The sequence below is a fragment of the Psammomys obesus genome, unplaced genomic scaffold (assembly GCF_907164565.1).
Source record: "Psammomys obesus unplaced genomic scaffold, mPsaObe1.curated_primary_1811, whole genome shotgun sequence".
Taxonomy (NCBI): Eukaryota; Metazoa; Chordata; class Mammalia; order Rodentia; family Muridae; genus Psammomys; species Psammomys obesus.
This window is the reverse complement of record NW_026596046.1, coordinates 32,353,715-32,372,479: the sequence shown is the minus strand read 5'-3', so window position 1 is coordinate 32,372,479 and position 18,765 is coordinate 32,353,715. Positions and strand designations below refer to the sequence as shown.

The following is an 18,765-nucleotide window of genomic DNA, read 5'->3' as shown; positions in this document are numbered from 1 at the left end:
CCAACCAAAAATCTTTCCAATGTTTGCTAGAATCACCATGTAGCAGATGGTCAGTATACATGTTAAATTAGTAACAGGTGTGCATGTGTCTAGTGTGGTGTGTGCTCACATGCACATCTGCAGGTGTTGGCCAGGGGTCTTTCTCTATAGCCCTCTACTACAGTTTTGTTCAAGGTCCCTCACTGAACCTGAAATTCATTGGGCTGGCTAGCCAACAAATCCCAGGGGCACACCTATCTTCAATCCTCACCCCTCTACCTCCCCGACAGCATTAGGGCTCCAGGTGTTTACCACCACACCTGGCTTTTACGTGGGTGCTCAGCCTGTAAGTTAAGGTCTTCATGCAATGAACCAGCCCCTCAGTGGATATTACACATACAACATAGGATAAACACACTAAAATCTGTACACCTAAAGAAGCTAAGCAAGAAGAGGACTCTGGGTAACATGATGAATCCTCACTCAGAAAGACAAATGCATGGACATCGGTAGAGGGAGAAAACAGGCAACAGGACAGGAGCCTATCACAGAGGGCCTCTGAAAGACTCTACCCAGCAAGGTATCAAAGCAGATGCTGAGACTCATAGCCAAACTTTGGGTAGAGTGCAGGGGATCATATAAAAGAAGGGGGAGATAGAAAGACCTGGAGGGAACAGGAGTTCCACAAGGAGAGCAACAGAACCAACCAAGAAATCTGGTCCCAGGGGTTTTTTCTGAGACTGATACTCCAACCAAGGACCATGCATGGAGATAACCTAGAACCCCTGCACAGATGTAGCCCATGGAAGCTCAGTCTCCAACTGGGTTTCCTGTTAAGGGGAACAGGGACTGTCTCTGACATGAACTCAAGGGCTGGCTCTTTGATCATCTCCTCCTGACCGGGGAGCAGCCTTACCAGGCCACAGAAGAAGACAATGCAGCCAGTCCTGATAAGACCTGATAGGCTAGGGTCAGAGGGAAGGGGAGGAGGACCTCCCCTATCAGTGGACTTGGGAGAGGGGCATGGAGGAGATGAGGGAGGGAGGATAGGATTGGGAGGGGATGACAGGGGGGGGGGGCTACAGCTGGGATACGAAGTGAATAAACTGTAAAAAATAAAAAATAAATTTTCAACCAGCCCAACCTCTTGCTTAGTAAGGTCATTAACCAGTGACTTCACATTAATTATAAACCCATGTGTTTATGAGATCTGCCTCAATTAAGAGACTATATTACTGATTATATTTGTCACCTTTTCACTTCATCAAATTCATGCCAAAAAAAGTACAATCACAGAATTCAACTAAGCACCAGAGAGACTATAAAGTTAGAATCATAGTTCCATTTAAATGTAAGACATATCCTTTTACACTGGACATTATGACGATAGAGTTAGTCATTATAATTAAGTACAAGTGAGGATGACTGCATTCCTAGCACTCTGGACTTTTCAACAGGACGATCCTATGTTCAAAACATGCCTGGGCTGTGTATGGGGTTTCAGCTGGGGAGATGGCTCAGTAGCAGAACATTTACCTACTACACAGAAAGCCCTGACTTAGGGCTCAGCATTGAAAGAATAAAACAAACAAAAACATACCCACATTCCCAGAATTAGCAAGGCTGGGGCAGGAGAATCACAAGTTCAAGACCACTCAAGGTTAAAGAGTTCCCAGATGGTCTGATATACACAGAAAATCTGAGGTTAACCTGAGCCACAAAGTAAGTCTATCTCTAAGAATTTATTGGGGCTGGAGAGATGGCTCAGGGGCACTGCCTGCTCTTTCAGAGGACCGGGTTCAATTCCCAGTACCCACATGGCAGTTTCCAACTGTAACTCCAGTTCCAGGGATCTGACACCCTCACAGAGACAAATGCAGGCAAAACACCAATGCAAATAAAAGTTAAAAAAAAAAAAAGTTCCTTAAAAAAATTTTATTTAATGCTATGCAAAAGACACTGTTACATTGTGGCATTATTCACATATACTTCAATATCATTATTAGATAGGTCACTTCTCCAACCACACCTGCACAAAGCTAATCATTAAAAACACTTCTCTTCAGAGATGGTGGTGGCACCCACCATCTTTAATCCCAGCACTCAAAAAGCAATGGATCTCTTTGAGTTGGAAACCAGTTTGATCTGTATCTACATAGTGAGGTCCAGGCCAGCCAGGACTGCAAAATAAGACCTTGTCTCAAAAACAAAATAAAAATTAAAAAATTAAAAATAAAATTAAAAAAACTTCTCGTGGGGACCAGGAGACAGATCAGAACATAAAAGTGAGTTCCAAAACCTGAACCCATGGAAAAAGTCAGATGTAATGTCTCACATCTGTAATCCCAGCACTCCTATAACAAGATGGGAGGTGGGGACAGCAGACCTGGCTCAAAGCTCTAGTAGGCATCATAGTGTCCTAATAAGAGAGATCCTGTCTCAACAAAATGGAATTCGAATGCAAGAACTAGCTCTTAAAAATTGTCCTCTGGTTTCTATACCATGATCTGCATGTGCCCACATACTGTTCACACACAAAGAGGCATGACACTTAGAAATCTTACAAAGTCAATATCCACTCTTATTTTTACCTATATCCCATAGGTAATACTTCCTGTTACACCTACTTCCTGTTAGGATTTAAATCCCATACTAAATGCAGACCTTGGAAGTGTAAAGAAGAATGTACAAGACCTTCATTTGGAATGCCCTTCTCCTATTAATCAACTATAAATCCACTCATGGCTGATAATTTAGGCAGACTTTTTCAAACCACAGTCTGAATAACACCAACGGTTTAGGTGTGTGTGCTTGAAATCTAGCCCAGAGTCTTAGTTTCTCTTCCTTGTAATATAAAGTGACACAGTCCTTCCCTTCTAATCCCAAAATTTAATAATTGTCTCTAGAGTAGTGATTCTGAAGCTTTTTAGGTTCACGGTACTTTCAGTGTCTCAGTAATTTTCTTAGAGCAGCCTTATGCCAAGAAATAACATCAGTTCTACTTATTAAGTACTTAGAAAACATTTGAAAAGTGACTCTAGGGCTGGAGATATAGCTCAGTGGTTAAGAGCACTCCTTGCTCTTGTAGAGGACCTAGGTTTGATTCCTAGCACCTACATAGTGCCTCACGACCATCTTTATCTATAGTTCTAGGGGATCTGATGCCTTCTTCTGATCTCCAAGGGCCCCAAGCACAGGTACATACATGTGAAAGCAAGCAGGCAAAACATACAATTAACTTTTTTTTTTAAAAGATAACTAGTAGGGCATGGTGATGCCCGCCTTTAATCCCAGCACTCAGGGAGGCAGAAGCAGGCAGAGTGCTGTGAGTTTGAGGCCAGCCTGCTCTACAAAGTGAGTCCAGGATAGGTAAGGCTACACAGAGAAAACCTGTCTCGAAAAACCAGACACCAAAACAGAACAAAACAAAAACAACAACCCTAAAACTAAAAAGAAAAACTACATTGAAAATTGTCATGGTTTTATTTTCTCTTTAAAAACCCAGAATTATCTATGGAGTATTACCATGTGGCACAGAACAACTTATCAAGTTTTGAAATTAGAATGGACACTGGTTCTATTTTCTGTTCTATAAGGCCTTTTTTACTAAGGAACAGGGCGCCTTAAACTGAAGACACAGTATCAAAATAAAGCTTTCAAACAACTTTTGTTCCTTTTGTTTTGTTTCTGGAGACAGTTTCTCTGTACAGCCTTGGCTATTCTGGATGCCTTTGTAGACCACGCTACCACTCACAGCCTTCCTCTGCCTGCCTCTGCCTCCTTGAGCACTGGGATTAAAGGTGTAAACCATGGCCAGCTTGCAAACAACTTTTTAGGAAAAAGATCACAAAGCATTTAAATAAGACAAACTAGTAAACTAGTTTCTACCACAGAATGCTACCATGTTGCTAACCCTATCTCAACAAAGTGCTGTCATGGTGTTAAACTAGCCCTTTTTCATAACCCAGTTGATAAAGTAGAAGACTGAAAAAGACAAAGGCATATTCTAAGGGCCATTCACACTAGAAAAAAACAAAACCTGTATAAGTCAGAATTTTAATTTTATGAGTGTGTGTACAGCCTTTTTACAGACATCTCAAAAAGCCAAAAGGCTCCTATAGGGGTTAAAGGACAGCTTGCAAGAGGTTCTTTTTTTCTACTGTGTAGATCCAAAGAATCAAACTTAGATTATTAAGCTTGACAGCAAGTACTTTTACCCACTGAACTATCCTGTCAACACAATTGACCTCCCCCCCTTTTTTGGAGACAGGGTTTCTCTGTGTGGTTCTGACTGTCCTGAAACTCACTCTGTAGACTAGGCTGGCCTCTGCCTCCCAAGTACTGGGATTAAACGTGTGCCACCATGCCTGGCTTAATTAAAACTTTTTAAGTGACACTAGAACTGCTTTCTTAATAAAACTTATACAAAGCAAAACTCACTTGATTACAGCACAGACACCCCTATACACTTCCAATTTAACAAAAACATCAACCTAATTACAAATGTACCATGTATCTTTTATCTGAAAAAAAAATCTTTATTTTGTAGTACAGGAGTATTTGCAAGTACCTGGTTTATGAAAGAATTTTTAAAGCATTTCATTTGGCTCTTAGCCATTACCTTTGTCTACTGAAGAAACTAAGGTTCATATAAATGAAACAATTTGTTCTATAATATATATATATATATATATATATATATATATATATATATATATATAAAACATTGCTCAACTCTTTCTAGTATATCAAAGTCTTTCCCCAAAAGCCTTAGGCAATCTTACTATTATAAGTTGTCTGGACCATCACTAAAGTTCTGAAAATCTTTTTCCTGCACAGTAAAAACTTTCACCTTCAGAGAGACTTTCCTTTTGCCACATGTCTTGAACTGTGTGACATTAATTAACAATTATTCTTGGACCCCCATGACAGAGTGTATTATTATCAGTCCTCTTGGCAACTACATCAATGGTAATGCTATGGCTGAGCGAAATGATTCCTCTTAGCCCAACTTCTTTTCCAGTTTTGCTTAGCTGATGACCCAAAGTCAATGCCAGAAATATCAAACTTGCCCTAATAATTTTTTTCTTCTAGTACTAATACAAAGTAAGTGCACTGATTAAAATTTAAGGGAATGCAAGCATATCTGCTATTCAAAATGCAATGGTACCCCCCAAAAAAACCTATGCCTGCCTCTTAAGTTGGTCCAAGTAAACTCAAAAGCAATTACTATCAATTTCCCCCCAAGTTCTCACACTCCCTCTGACAAATAAAGTACTATTATTTCTCAAGTATCCTAAAAAACTGACTGAAGAGTATCCTACTTCACATTAATATTTCCTTCAAAAAGAATGTAAATATAATTCGATAATGAAATTAATACACTAGAAGCCAGATGTTTAAAGAAATTCTGCATTAAGTCTTAATCTAAAGTAACTTAACCACCCTCTGATTTCCTAGTTTTAAAAAATCAGACTTTATAGCCACAGAGTCTAAGATGTAGAGTTTGGCATGGTGGGGAATGTCTTTAACCCTAGCGCGTGAAAGGCAATGGCAGGAGGATTTCTAAGAGTTCCAGGCTAGACAAGAAACAGTGAGACCCTGTCTCAAAAGAGGAAAGAGAAGGAGAACAGTTGACCGCTGTTCCAACTACTGTACGGTTAATCCTTTATAACGCTGTATATCACACATTTCAGATAATACTTTGAAGAAGTTCACATTTGGGTCTTTCCTTAGCTATGTAACTACATCATATAGGGAAATTCACTTCCATAAAGAACAGAAAAGCAACTCTGGTTTCTTAGAAAGGTCATAGCTATCACGCCTCATACAATATATAGTCCACCCTGGTCATCTATGCACAGATCAAAAGAAAAAGGAGAGAGGGAAAAAAAGAAAAAAGACCTATTTGGAAAACGTTTCTTCTTCTGCCAAGGGCTGTACTCAGACAAAGGCAATGTTCGGAGTACAAATGATCCTTTTCTACGGGAAATAAAGTACCAGAAAAAGAGCGGCATGGCTCGGGATTAACGAGGGAGAGGTTAGCGCTCCGTGTGTGAGGACTCCAAGCAGCAGGCACGGCGCCGAGATGCTCCAGCAAAGAACCACGGGCAGCAGCAGGAAGTTTCAATGGGGCCGGGCAGAGCATGCGCCCTGCACCCGCGCGGTGGCCTTATGTGGAAGGAGCACCACTTGCGAACACCAATAATAGACCAGCAGAACCAGAGAGAGAGAAACATGAGCAACAAGCACCTTCTTCAACTGTTTCCCCTGCCGTCTGAGCCCCTCCTCCAGCCTACAGGCTAACCACCCCACCCCACCCCACCCTGCAAATGGAAGAGTGACTTCTTCTTCCCCTAAGCCTTGGAGCCGAGATAGGGGGAAGGGACGGAGAAAAGTGGGGAGATGCTTTTCTATTATTTTGGGGGAGGTGGCGAGGAGAAAAACTATGGAGGAGGAGAAATTAACCCTCTCCTCCCCGGAGCGGAGAAGCTGGGCCGACTTAATTTCCCCTCCCTGCGCGAGAAGGGGGGAAGCCCCCTCCCTGGGCGGGGGAGCGGATCTCCCTAAGGAAAGAAGGAGTTGGGGGGTTTAGAGCAGCCCTGCCGGGGATCAGAAGAGTCTCTCGGGGGAGTTCCCACCGCAGGGAGAGTGCGGAGTGTCCGCCGGCCCCCGCCCACTCAGGTGGAATGAGCAGAGGGGGCGCCGGGAGGAGATGGGCCCGGCCTCCCCGGAGACGGTGGGGAGGATTGGTGGGAGGAGGGGAGGAAAGAAAGCGCAAAGCTGGCCGGAACCTGCGCTCCCCTTCCCCCGCCACCTCAAGGTGGAAGGACTGGGGGCAAGAGCGGCTCGGGGGGCCCGGCCCCAGGGCGTCTGCCCGGCACAAAGCCCATTCCCGGGCCCCAGCCGCACCGGGCCTGCGACGCCCCCATCTCCGTCCCCGAGGGGCACGGTGGCCCCGGGGGGCCTCCGCCCCGCCTCCCCGGCACCCGGGAACCCCCCGGGTCCGCGGAGCGGGGCCTCCGAGGAGCCCAGTCCCTGGAGGGGGCCGTCCGCAGGGCCCCGGGAGGGCCGCGGGGAGCCGGAGCGCGCCAGGGCCGCTTCCCGCCGGGCGTTCGGGCCGATCGCTTACCTTCCCCGTTGCCGAGGTCCGGCGGCGGCGCCTGCAGCACCCGCTCCAGCTCCGGGAACGGCAGCTCGGGCAGGTCCAGCAGCGGCCCGTAGCGTTCCAAGAAGGAGCAGACTACGGCGAAGTTGGGGCACGAACCCGGGCAGCCCGGAGGAGCCATCGCCGCTGCCGCCGCCGCCGCCGCCGCCGTCGCCATTTTGAACTGGAGGATGGAGGAGGAGGGGATGGGGGGCGGGCGGAGTTGGGGGGCCGAGGAATGGCAGGGCAGCCTTACGGGCGACAGGAGGCGCTCTCGAGTGGACGCCCCTGCGGAGGCGAGCGGCGCGGGCCGGGCGCCGCGATCCCACAATACCACGCCGGCCCGGAGCAGTCGAGAACTGAGCGGGATCGGGGACAGAGAGGCTCGCCAGGCCCTTCACTTTCCGCCCTCTTCCCGTCCCCTTTCCTCTGCGACTTCTCGCCTCCGACTTTCCCCCTCCCACTCCGGGGTTGCCGCTGCCTCGTGTGACAGGGGGAATGAAAACAAGGGAAGCCGGGCGGAGAGGCGGGCTGCGAGCTCGGGGGCGGGACTTTCCGAGGGCGGTGGCCAATGGGGAGAGGGGGGCGGAGCCTCGTGGGGGCGGACCGGAGGCCCGCTCCAGGTCTGGTGGCAGAGCGGCCGAGTCCCCGGAGCGGCCCGCAGAGGCGGAGCGCGGAGCGGTCTGGAGGAGCTGCCGAGCACCGGAGCGCTGCGTGAGTCCTACTGCGGGATCCCGGAACGGAACGGAGACGACCGGGAGAGGGAGGGAGAGGAGGAAGAGATTCACTAGGACTCGGAAAGAGATTGGAGGGTGGGAGCGCGACTGTCGGGAGAGGCTAGGAAGAAGAAACGTGGCAAAGGTGTGGTTGTGGCTTGGCGCGGGACCCTGGAGAGAAGTCTCTCAGAAAGTTGGCTGAGCGTTGTTGCCCTCTACTGAGTGTTGTGTGACCAGACCTTTCCTGGGGAGACACTACCCACCCCAGAAAGGGCTCCCACCGCCAGACCGAAGAACAGGTAACACCAGAGTCCAACTTGGTGAACCCGTAAGTTTTATTTTTACCGGAGTGTGAGTGAGGGGTTACTTACAGAAGCAGGAATGACTCAGACACAGCTGCCTCACCAGGACCCACCCCAGATCATAAGAGCAGGGAACTTTGAACGTACTGCACAGCCTGCAGGTAACTCAATGGGTCAGAGAGTGTCCTTTCCAAGTGACTCTGGTCTGAACCTCTTCCAGGTGGCTCAGGTTGTCTGAGAAGCTTGTTCGAAGCTTAGTTTCCTTTGGTCTAAGAGGGACTTTCTCTCTCTCTCTCTCTCTCTTTTTTTTTTTACTCTGACAGGGAGGGACCTAATGAATCTGGTCGGTTTCAGGGACTTCCTGAAGCTGTTTTGAGTTGTTTTGCGTTTCCAGTTTAAAGATCTTCCTTGTGGGAAGATCCCTGTGTAAACTGTTACAAAACACTGAGGCACAGAAATCTCAGCAGAGTCCCAGAGCTCTGCCAGGGGACAAGGGCCCGAGGGACTCTGTGGTCACTAGTGAGAAATTGTCTCTGCTGGATGGCAAAATCTGAGGAACCGTGCTCTCCTGGAGGACTGAGATGTGAGGCCTCTGGACCCAGCCCAGGCTCTGAGGTGGCCAAAATCTAGAGAGTGAGCTAAGATTCTGCTTGGAGAGCTGGTAGATGCTGGAACAGCAGTAAGTTTGTTAGGAAGCAGAGTTCTACTCCATTGAGGGGTAAGATGTGGCATTCTCCCAGAAAGAATCCTAGAAAGGGAAAACGGGCAACAATGTAAAATAGAACTTGCAGCTTGGGAAACAAACGGTATGCTAGGAGATGGAGCCAGACTGGAGTCCTACCCTTAGTTACTTTATAACTTGAACTTTCATTCCTTTGAACTTCGGTAAAGTGGGGTGATATCTACAGCATGGCTAACTCACAGGGAAGTGGTTAGTGTTCTCTGCCACCACCTATGTACTTTAGAACATTCCTTCTTGCGGGGCGGTGGCAGCCCACACCTTTACTGCCAGCACTCGGGAGGTAGAGGCAGGCGAATAATCTCTGTGAGTTGGAGACCAGCCTGGTCTACAGGGTGAGCTCCAGGGCAGCCAAGGCTACACGGAGAAACCCTGTGTCAAAACACAAGGAAGGAAGGAACGAAGGAACGAAGGAGGGAGGGAAGGAGGGGAGGAAGGGAGAGAAAGAAAAGAAAAGTTGGTTCTTGTTCTGGCAGGTAGCACACTTCTTTAATCCCAGCAGGCAGGGGCAGAGGCAGGAAAAACTCTTGACTTCAGACCAGTGAGGGCTATATAGTGAGATTGTTTCAAATAACCAAATCTTTATTGTTATCGAAAAAAGATGCTCTTATAATTTATATTGAATCCAGCTATATTTAGCCTACAGTTTATTACTTTATGTCAAAAATTACTTTATGTCAAAGTGCTGTATTTAAAGCTTCCAAAATATCTACTTCCTAAAACTAAAGCAACACATATTCTAAATAACATAAAATAAGAGAATGTGTGACTAAAGGAAGATTTTTTTAAAGATTTATCTATTTATTTATTTATTTATTTATTTATTTATGTGAGCTGTCTGTCTGCATGTACATCTGCAGGCCAGAAGGGGGGGGCATCGGATCATATTTCATGTGGTTGCTGGGAATCAAACTCAGGACCTCTGGAAAAGCAGTCAGTGTTCTTAGCTCCTGAGCTAACTGTCCAGCCCCCAAGGAAGATTTTTTTTTAATGGGCAAATAATTACGCCAGGAACTTGGCTTCACAGATAAACATTACATTTTGTTATACATTCCCAGGTAAAAAGAGGGAAAGCAGCCATGGCCTGTGTCATTTCCTGTTTCAAAGACGCTGATTTTTCAAGAGGAAAAAAACTTACCTGAAATGTATTACCTAGAATGGCGTTTTGTGTGTATGTGTGTGTGCAGATGTTTGTGCTGTTTGCTTGCACATCAGAAGATAGTGTTGTTGAGTAGCTTTTCTCTCACTGTTTTTGTGTCCTCCAGGGAGTGGACTCAAGTGGCCAGGCTTCCTCTATCAACACCTCTACCACCTGACCATTTTACTGTTGTCTGAATAATGATGTTTTTTTTCTTAGGATTTTTTTTTTACTCTATGTGTGTGTATGTGCCTGCCTGAGTTTATTATGTGTACCTGCATGTGTGCAGGTACCCTGGGAGGCAAGACGGCATCCATCCTCTAGAACTGGATTGCAGATGTGGGTCCTGGGGATTGAAATCTGGGTCATCTACCAAAGCAATAAGCACTAACTGCCGAGCCATCTCTCTAGGTCCTAGAATAATGATTCTTTTTGTTTGATTATTTTCACACGGGATCCCATTTGTTTCATTCTGGCCTCCAACATCCTATGTACAAGGATGGCCTTGAACTTCTGATCCTCCTGCCCAAACCTTCCAAGTGTTTGTATTACTAATGTGTACTATTTGGGGAGTGTGTGTGTGTGTGTGTGTGTGTGATCTAGAGAGAGGATCAGACCCCCTGAAGTTGGAACCACAAGTGGCTGCGAGCCACTGCACGTGAGCGTTAGGAGCCACACCTGGGTTCTCTGGAAGAACAGCAAGCAGGCGTTACTACTGAGCCATTCTTCAGCCCCTGGAATAATGATACAAATACAAATCCTCAAATCAAAAAATATTTTGAGCTAGGCATAGTGCTACATGGCAGCACTTGGGAGGCAGAGACACGTGGATCTCTGTGAGTGGGAGGCTGGCCTAGTCCACATAGTGAATTCTGCAACAACCAAGGCTATGTAGAGAGACATGCTGTCCTTTAAAACAAAGAGAAAAGAGGCAAACAATGCGCTTAATGCTACTGAATATTATTTAAATGTTTTTGTGTTACACATATTTTACTACAATAAGGTTTGAGGGATTTTTTGTTTATTTCAGTCTTTAAGAAAATATGGGGACTGGAAAGATGGCTCAGTAGTTAAGAGCACTGGCTGCTCTTCCACCCATGTGGCAGCTCACAACTATCTGTAATTCCAATTCCAGAGGATCTGACAGACATACATGCAGGCAAAACACCAATCAGTGCTCTAGAAATACATAAACTGTTTAAGAAGAAAATATGGTTGTGGCAGGATGTGGTGGCACAGGCTTTCCAATCGTAGGAGCAGAACCAGGCAGATCTCAGCTTCAGGCTAGCCAGGGCTACCTATTTAAACTGTCTTACACAGGAAAAAGTATAGCTGAAGATGGCTTTCAGTTAAGAGCACTCTTTTCAGAGGACCTAAGGTAAGATTTCAGGACCTAAGTTTGGCTCCCAGCTCCTGTAGCCAACAGCTTATAACCACCTGTAACTCTAGTTCTCAGAGATCCGACGCCCTCTTCTGGCCTCTGAGGTCATCTATAATAGGTAGTGAAATGTACATGCTCTTAAGGCATACACATACACTCATAAAATAATAAATATATTTGTTATTGAAAGGAAATATGGCTGTGTATTATTACTGTCAGCAAAGTTTTTAATAAGTTGAAAAATACAGATTTCAGGTAACCGATGAAATTGGAAACATAAAACTTAAGAATTTTGATAGAAGTCTCAAAATGCAAAATGTGGGGGTAGGGGATGAGAAAGGAAGAACCTGGGGACCCAGTTGAAGGAAATCTGACCCAGAAGCCTGTGAGATGTAAAAAAATTAAAGAAATGATGACCAGAATTTGATCCCTGGAACCAGCATGGTAGAAGAGAACTGACTCTTGCAAGTTCTTCTGACTCCACAAGCATGTTGTGGCACAAATGCATTCATACACATACACATGAAAAAATTAAAAAAAAAAAATGTTAAGAGAAAATCTGACCCAGAAAACGTCTTTAGCAACCATTTTGTAACAACAAAAATCTAAAATCCTTTACATAGTCATTGATTTGACTAAAAGCCAGGTACAGAATATTTTATTTGTTTGTTTGTTTATTAGTTAGTTTATTTAGGGGATGTCAAGACAGAGTTTCTCTGTGTGTAGCCCTGGCTGCCCTGGAATCACTCTCTTGAGCAGGCTGGCCTTGAACTCACAGATCCACCACCTCCAGCCTCCCCTCTACCGGGGAGTGCTGAAGACATGCACCACCACCACCACCCGCCACAATATTTTAAATTATATCTGCGTGAAAGAATTTCTATAAAAAGAAACTTCAGAGTAAATGGAAAGTTGTATTCCATGTTATATAAACCTTATCAGGTTTCTATTTTGACTTTCAGCTGTTTTTGTTTTCAGACAGGCTACCATGAATGCTGGTTTATCTTTAACTATGTATGTGAGGCTCTTTGAATGCCTCCTGGTCCTCCTCCCCACCTCCCAAGTGCTGGGATTACAGGTGTGTTCCACCATGCCCCTCTTTTTATTTTATTTTTTCTATTTTGATTTGTTTTGATTTTTTTTAAAAGAATTATTTATTTGACATATATGAGTGCTCTATCTGTAGGTCACTTGCATATAAGAAGAAGGTACCAGATTCCAGTCTGGATGGAGTGAGCCACCTTGTGTTTGCTGAGAATTGAATTCAAGACCTCTGGAAGAGCAGACAGTGCTCTTAACCACTGAACCATGTTTCCAGCCCTGTTTTGTTTTGTTTTTCTCTTCAGTTTTTTAGAGGAGCACTCACTATATAGACCTGACTCAAACTTGTGGTAGATTAAAGGGGTTAGCCACCATAGCTTGCCTAGCACCTGGCCTCCTGCTTTCCCATGAGGTTGTAAAATAACATCCAAAAAAGAAAAGGCTTTAATGCTGTAGTTTTCTTTTACTGTACTTTATTCCCACGCTTGTCCAAAGGGGACTGATAACTAAGGCTAAAGTTTTTGCTTTTCTCATCCAGATTAGAATGAGAGCAAGGTCCTTAGGCATCTGAAAGTTGTATCATCCAAAAGATAAGAGATGTTTTACTCCAAGGTTAAGGTCATACCTTCACAAATCCTGTAAGAAAAAATAAACAACACATTCCCATAGTACTGTTACTGTCTCTTGCTTTTTAGGACTAAGACAAATTGTGGGTTATTTGCACATAGTCAGCCCAGCACTGAAGAGAGAGGATGGAGGAGCTTAAGTTTAAGGCCAGGCTGAGTAAACTGAGTTCCTGACCAGCCTGAGCTACAGGGTAAGCCACTGTCTCATCTCAAAACAAAACAAAACAAAACAAAACAAAAAAAACATAAATGTAAAAGCAAGATTAATCCCGTTTTATGAAATATCAGATTGGGATGTAAAGATAAAATTGCAGCTCTTCATTAACCTGTAATAAAGTTATTGCCACATACTTACACTCAGTTGAGTTTTACTTAATGTCTGTATTATTGTTTGTTAAAAACAATAAAATATCCAAAAGAATTTGTAACTTGCGATGTATTCCTGAAGTAAACTACCTACCCTACTGACATCTGAATATTATATTCTAGCTTTCCAAACTGAGAAAAGGAATTTCTGTCTTCTAAGCCACGTCTGGTATTTTGTGTTGTAAACCATAGCAGATTCTTGAATATGCAGACATCTGCTCTTACCAGTTTACTATTTCTCATAATTCATTGTACTGCTTCTTAAGAGTTTTTTGGGGGACAGTTCAGCAGGTAAGCCTGACTACCTGAACTCCGTCTTGGGATCCCACAAGGTGGCAGGAAGAAGCAGTTCCTAAGCGATGTTCTAGGCTCCATGTGGGCACGTATATGCAGTTACACGCACACCAGGAAGTTATTATTTCTTACCAGGCGCTCTAGCCCAGCCGGCCTCTGCTAAGATTATAAAGGCACACACCGCCATGCCCAACATGAGTTTTAAAAACTTACCTTATATTTATGAAAAGGGGGAAATAGTTAGATTATTTATTTACTTAATTATTTACTTACTTACTGAGACTGGATCTATCTAGCCCTGGCTGTTCTAGAGCAGGCTGACCTTGAACTCACAGAGGTCTACTGCTTGCCTTCCAAGTGTCAGGATTAAAGGAGTGCACCATAATGCCTGGAAAAATGTAATGTTTTCTTTCCTGTGGTGTAGTAGTGCGGCCTCAAAAACAGGACTCAGGTTTTTTGAATTTTTTACTTCCTCTCTTAGTACTCAAAACAGTATGCTTATCTTCTCTGCTATGTATTTTGTAATGACTGTTTAGAAATTGAAGTAGCAAAATTGCATTAGTAGTTAATAGTGTTGGGTAAAAGTGTGACTTTGTAATTGTCTTTACCAAAGGTTATGTATTTTTGAGGGAAGACCCATGCCCTAGAATCTCAGACATGGAGTGAAACCTCTCCACACTTAGGGTCCTATTTCTCCTCACTGCAGCCTCCTGACAAGGCCATCTGGGTGGCCTCCACAAGAATTTTAACTGCTTACCAGCTACACGTGGCCACTCTGTAGAACCCTCTGTAGTTAAACTTTGCTGGTGCACCTGGTAATGAAGACTCATTCTCACGGGGACTGAGGGTTCCATTCATAAATAGTCTGCTCAGCCATAGGAAAACACTGACTGTGGCTCAGGGCACTTCTGATTGTTAAGAAAAAAAAAAAAAAAAAAACATAAAAGCTTTAAAAAAGAAATCTGCCCATAATGATATTGTGACTGAACATCTCAGGAATATAGGAGTTACTCAGCTTCAGGGTGTCTGAAGAAAAACATAATAGGTTCTCTCTTGCAAGGTTGGCCCTGTCAAAGAGAAAGCTCAACATTCATGGATTGTACAATGAATATAAATATGTGGAGAATACCTTGAATGACTTCTTTAAACCTAGTCTGGCTGCCTTGTCATTTTCTGCCGTTAATAATGTATGGTTAGCAATGGCCCCGTTCCTAATGAGGACCCCACGATGCTGTATATATTGTGGAAAAGCAGCACCAGCATATGCCAGAAAGAAAGGAAAGAGCTGACCTACTTTCTAATTAATTTTTTTATTTATTAACTTTACATCCAGACCACAGCTTCCCTTACTCTTCTGCCAGTCCCTCCCTATCACCTCCCCGAATTCCTCCCATCCTCCCTTTCTCTTCAGGAGAGGGGAGGCCTCCCATGGATAGGCCCATCTTGGCATATCAAGTTGCAGTAGGACTAGGCGCATTTTCTTCAATTGTAGCTTGACAAGGCAGCCCAGACAAGGCCAGGTAAGGAGGAAACAGAGTCAGAGACAGCCCCTGCTCCTGCTGTTAGGAGTCCCACATGAAGACCCAACTGCACAACTGTTACATACGTGCAGGTCTGGCCCATGCGTGCTCTCTGTTTGGCAGTCCAGTCTCTGTGGACCCAGGTTAGTTGATTCAGGGTTAGTTGATTAGGTTTTTTTGGAGTCCTTGACCTCTCTAGCTCCTTCAATTCTTTCTTCCCTTCTTCCACAGAATTCCCCAAGCTCCACCTAATGTTAGGCTGTGGGCCTATGCATGTGTTCTTACCAGTTGCTGGGTGAAGCCTCTCAGATGACAGTTATGCTAGGCACTGTCTGAAAGTGTAGCAGAGCATCACTAATTGTGTCAGGGATGGGCTCTCTCTCATAATATGGGTCTCAAGCTGGGCCAGTCATTTATTGGCCGTTCCCTCAATTTCCATTCCATCTTTACCCTTGCTCATCTTGTAGGCAGGACAAATTGTAGGTGGAAGGTTTTGTGACTGGGTTGGTATCCTCATTCCTCCATTGGAAGTCTTTTCTGGTTACTGGAGATAGCCATTTCAGGTTCCATAGCCCCCATTGCCAGGAGTCTTGAAGCTGACCTTAATTTATTATAGCCTACAGTCATGAAAACTTACCAGTCTCGTGACAAGGACATTAATCCCCTTTGTAAAAGTTTTCTTGTTTTAAAATTTATTTTATTTATTTAACTGGGTTTAGAGGTTATGTGTGGAGATTAGAGACAACTAAGGACTGAGTCTTCCCACCATGTAGGTCCTGGGGCTAGAGCGCCCGTCAGGAGTTCGGTGGTAAGCCCCTTTACTCACTGGGCCATCTCACAGGCCTGTATTATTATTCACATGGGTGTGAATGGGGGTGTGTCATGGCACAAATGAGGAGGCCAGGGCAACTTCAGGAGTCAGGGCTTTCCTCCGTGGGCTCCAGGTATTGGACTCAGATCTGCAGGCCTGAGTCGCTGCTGGTGCTTTATTTCTTACCCCATTAGGGCTGCCCATCACCAGTCCCTCATAAAGGCCTCTGGCCAGTGCTGCTTCATTGACGTCTGAGGTTCACCATGAGTTTTGGCACAAACCAACCACATCAAAATTATAACAATGCTGGATCCACTTGATACTTGGTCAGAATATCTCTCTACTGAGAGTCCATATCTCACCTGACCTGTTCATCATACTTTCATTTAATTCTGAATTACAAATATGAGAATACTCCATACAATTACTTGGCCTTTTGGGTTCTTTTAAATATCTTATAATATTTTGTTGAAAACTGGACATTTAAGGTAACAGGGGAAAACTGGAAATTTTGGATAATAAAGAAAATGTTGAAAATTTTAAATTTTCAAACATTTGTTTTTCTAAATAACTTGTTTTATGCTGCAATAATAGAATACATGAAGCGGGACATCATATACTTAGCAGAAACGTGTTTCTTACAATTCCGGAAGCTGTGAAGTTCAAGATCAAGAACCAGCCCTGGAAAGAACTTTCTTGCCCCATGCATCGTTCTGAGGTGGCAACTATCATGGAGGAAAAGCAAAGAGGGGGCAAGAAAAGGAGGTTGGGCTGAAGAGCAATTGCTGTTCTTCTAGGAGACCTGAGTTCGGTTTCTAGCACTCACATAGGACAGCTCACAACTGCCCGTAACTCCAGCTCCAGGGGATCCAACGGCCTCCTCTGACCTCCGTGTGCATCCACACAATCACAAACAAACTGATAGGCACACACGAGTACACCTGCACAAAATTTTAAAAAGCAGAGGTCAAACGCCTTTTGTAAGTTGGAACCTATTCCAATGACAACAGACTTCTTCCTGCAGAACACCAGAATTTTGGTGTGTGATATTTTTATTTATTTGCAAGTTTTTGATAAGGTTTATTTTAAAAATAGGTAAAAATGGCAACACATAAAGACCAGAGCACTCATCACTATAGTCTTGTCAATTTTTTTTATCCCTCCTCTTATCCAGCAGGAGGATCACTAGAGACCACCTTGAACTACGTGGTAAGATACAGTGTCAAAAGAAACAAAAACAAGCAGGGCGTGGTGGTGCATGCCTTTAATGCCAGCACTCCAGAGAGGCAGAGGCAGGCGGATCCCTGTGAGCCTGGTCCACAAAGCTAGTGTAGGACAGCCAAGCCTACACAGAGAAACCCTGTCTCAAACCCCTGCCCCCAAGGAAAAAAAAGAGAAAAGCAAAAACAAGGGTAGAGTGATTGCATTGCTTGTAGAAAGCCCAGAGTTTCAGCCCCAACACCACACACTATGCTGGATTTGCTCATGCAAGCCTATAATACCAGTACTAAGGAGGTAGATGCCATTAGACCAAAACAAACAAGGTCCTCAGCTACATAATGACTTCAAAGTCAGCTTGAGATTCATTAGACTCTGTCACAAACAAACCTGCTTTAATACCACTACTTGGGGGACAAAGGCAGGTAGATTTCTGTGAGTTCAAGGCCAGCCTGGTCCACAACTAAAGCTACATAATAGAGAAACCCTGTCTCAAAAAAAAAAAAAAAAAAAAAAAAAAGCAAATTAAAAGCTTAATATCCACACAGATTTGGAGGACATTCAAACCACAATGCTAATGCAGTTATTTCTGATTCTCATATAGTGTGTGGCCACTGAAACACCTGTCATCCCTTTGTTTTGTTTCATCTTGTTTCTGTTTTAAAGGCTGATTTTTCTAGGGGCCTCCTCCGTGTCTGTGTAGTTTAGTATTCATCCACAAAGTAATTCAATAGTCATACACCTTGAACCAGCAAGAGTTCTGTATTCTGTTAATAGATATGTGTGCACTGAAGAATGAATTAAAAATCCCACTTGTTTTTACTGTTTTTTAAAATATCTGCATAGCCCTCTTATGCATTTATACTTCTCTTTGCTCAGTTATTTGGGGATTATCAGCTTGTACTGTTGAGGTGAATTGACCTATCCAGGTCTTTGGAACACAAGCTCATGGCTTCTGGTCTACTTGGGGTATGTAGAAAGTTTATAAAGGCCTCTGTGACTGTGCCACCCTTGAGAATTTATTCTCATCTTTGTGTGTGTGATACGCATATTAATGGCAGCTTGTGTACCTATCAGGGAGAATGTGTGGGCATGTGTACATGTGAGTGTTGAGGTCACCAATTGCTCTCTACCGGTTTGTGTATGTGTTTTGGTTTTTCAAGACAGGGTTTCTCTGTGTAGCCTTGGTTGCCCTGGACTCACTTTGTAGACCAGGCTGGCCTCGAACTCACAGAGATCCACCTGCCTTTGCCTCCCACAGTGCTGAGATTATAGGCATGCCCAGCTTACATCTTATTTTTTGAGAAGGGGTCCTTCACTGAATCTAGAGCTTGAAGTTCCAGCTAGATTGGCTGGACAGCAAGTCACAGAGATCGTCCTGTCTCAGCCTCCCCAGGAAGGGGGTTACAGGTGTGTGCAGACATGCCCAGTTTGTTGTTTTGTGTGTGTGTGTGTGTGTGTGTGTGTGTGTGTGTGTGTGTGTGTGT

At 44.3% G+C, this 18,765-nt stretch overlaps 2 protein-coding genes across 5 annotated transcripts in view; one reads left to right on the top strand and one right to left on the bottom strand.

Annotated features, from left to right (window-relative positions):
- Positions 1-7,607, bottom strand: part of Rsf1 (remodeling and spacing factor 1) — a 128,562-nt gene extending 120,955 nt beyond the window's left edge. For all 3 annotated transcript variants that reach the window (XM_055623301.1, XM_055623298.1, XM_055623299.1), the window contains exon 1: positions 7,112-7,607. In XM_055623301.1, the coding sequence (XP_055479276.1) occupies positions 7,112-7,304 (193 nt within the window). In that variant the 5' untranslated portion in view covers positions 7,305-7,607. The remainder of the gene's footprint in view (positions 1-7,111) is intronic.
- Positions 7,608-7,740: 133 nt separating this feature from the next.
- Positions 7,741-18,765, top strand: part of Aamdc (adipogenesis associated Mth938 domain containing) — a 22,695-nt gene continuing 11,670 nt past the window's right edge. The window contains exon 1 of one of the 2 annotated variants that reach the window (XM_055623305.1): positions 7,741-7,840. The gene's annotated coding sequence lies outside the window, so the exon portion shown is untranslated. Of the gene's footprint in view, positions 7,841-13,167; positions 13,261-18,765 lie in introns of those variants that run through there. The other variant, XM_055623306.1, reaches the window with a different exon arrangement.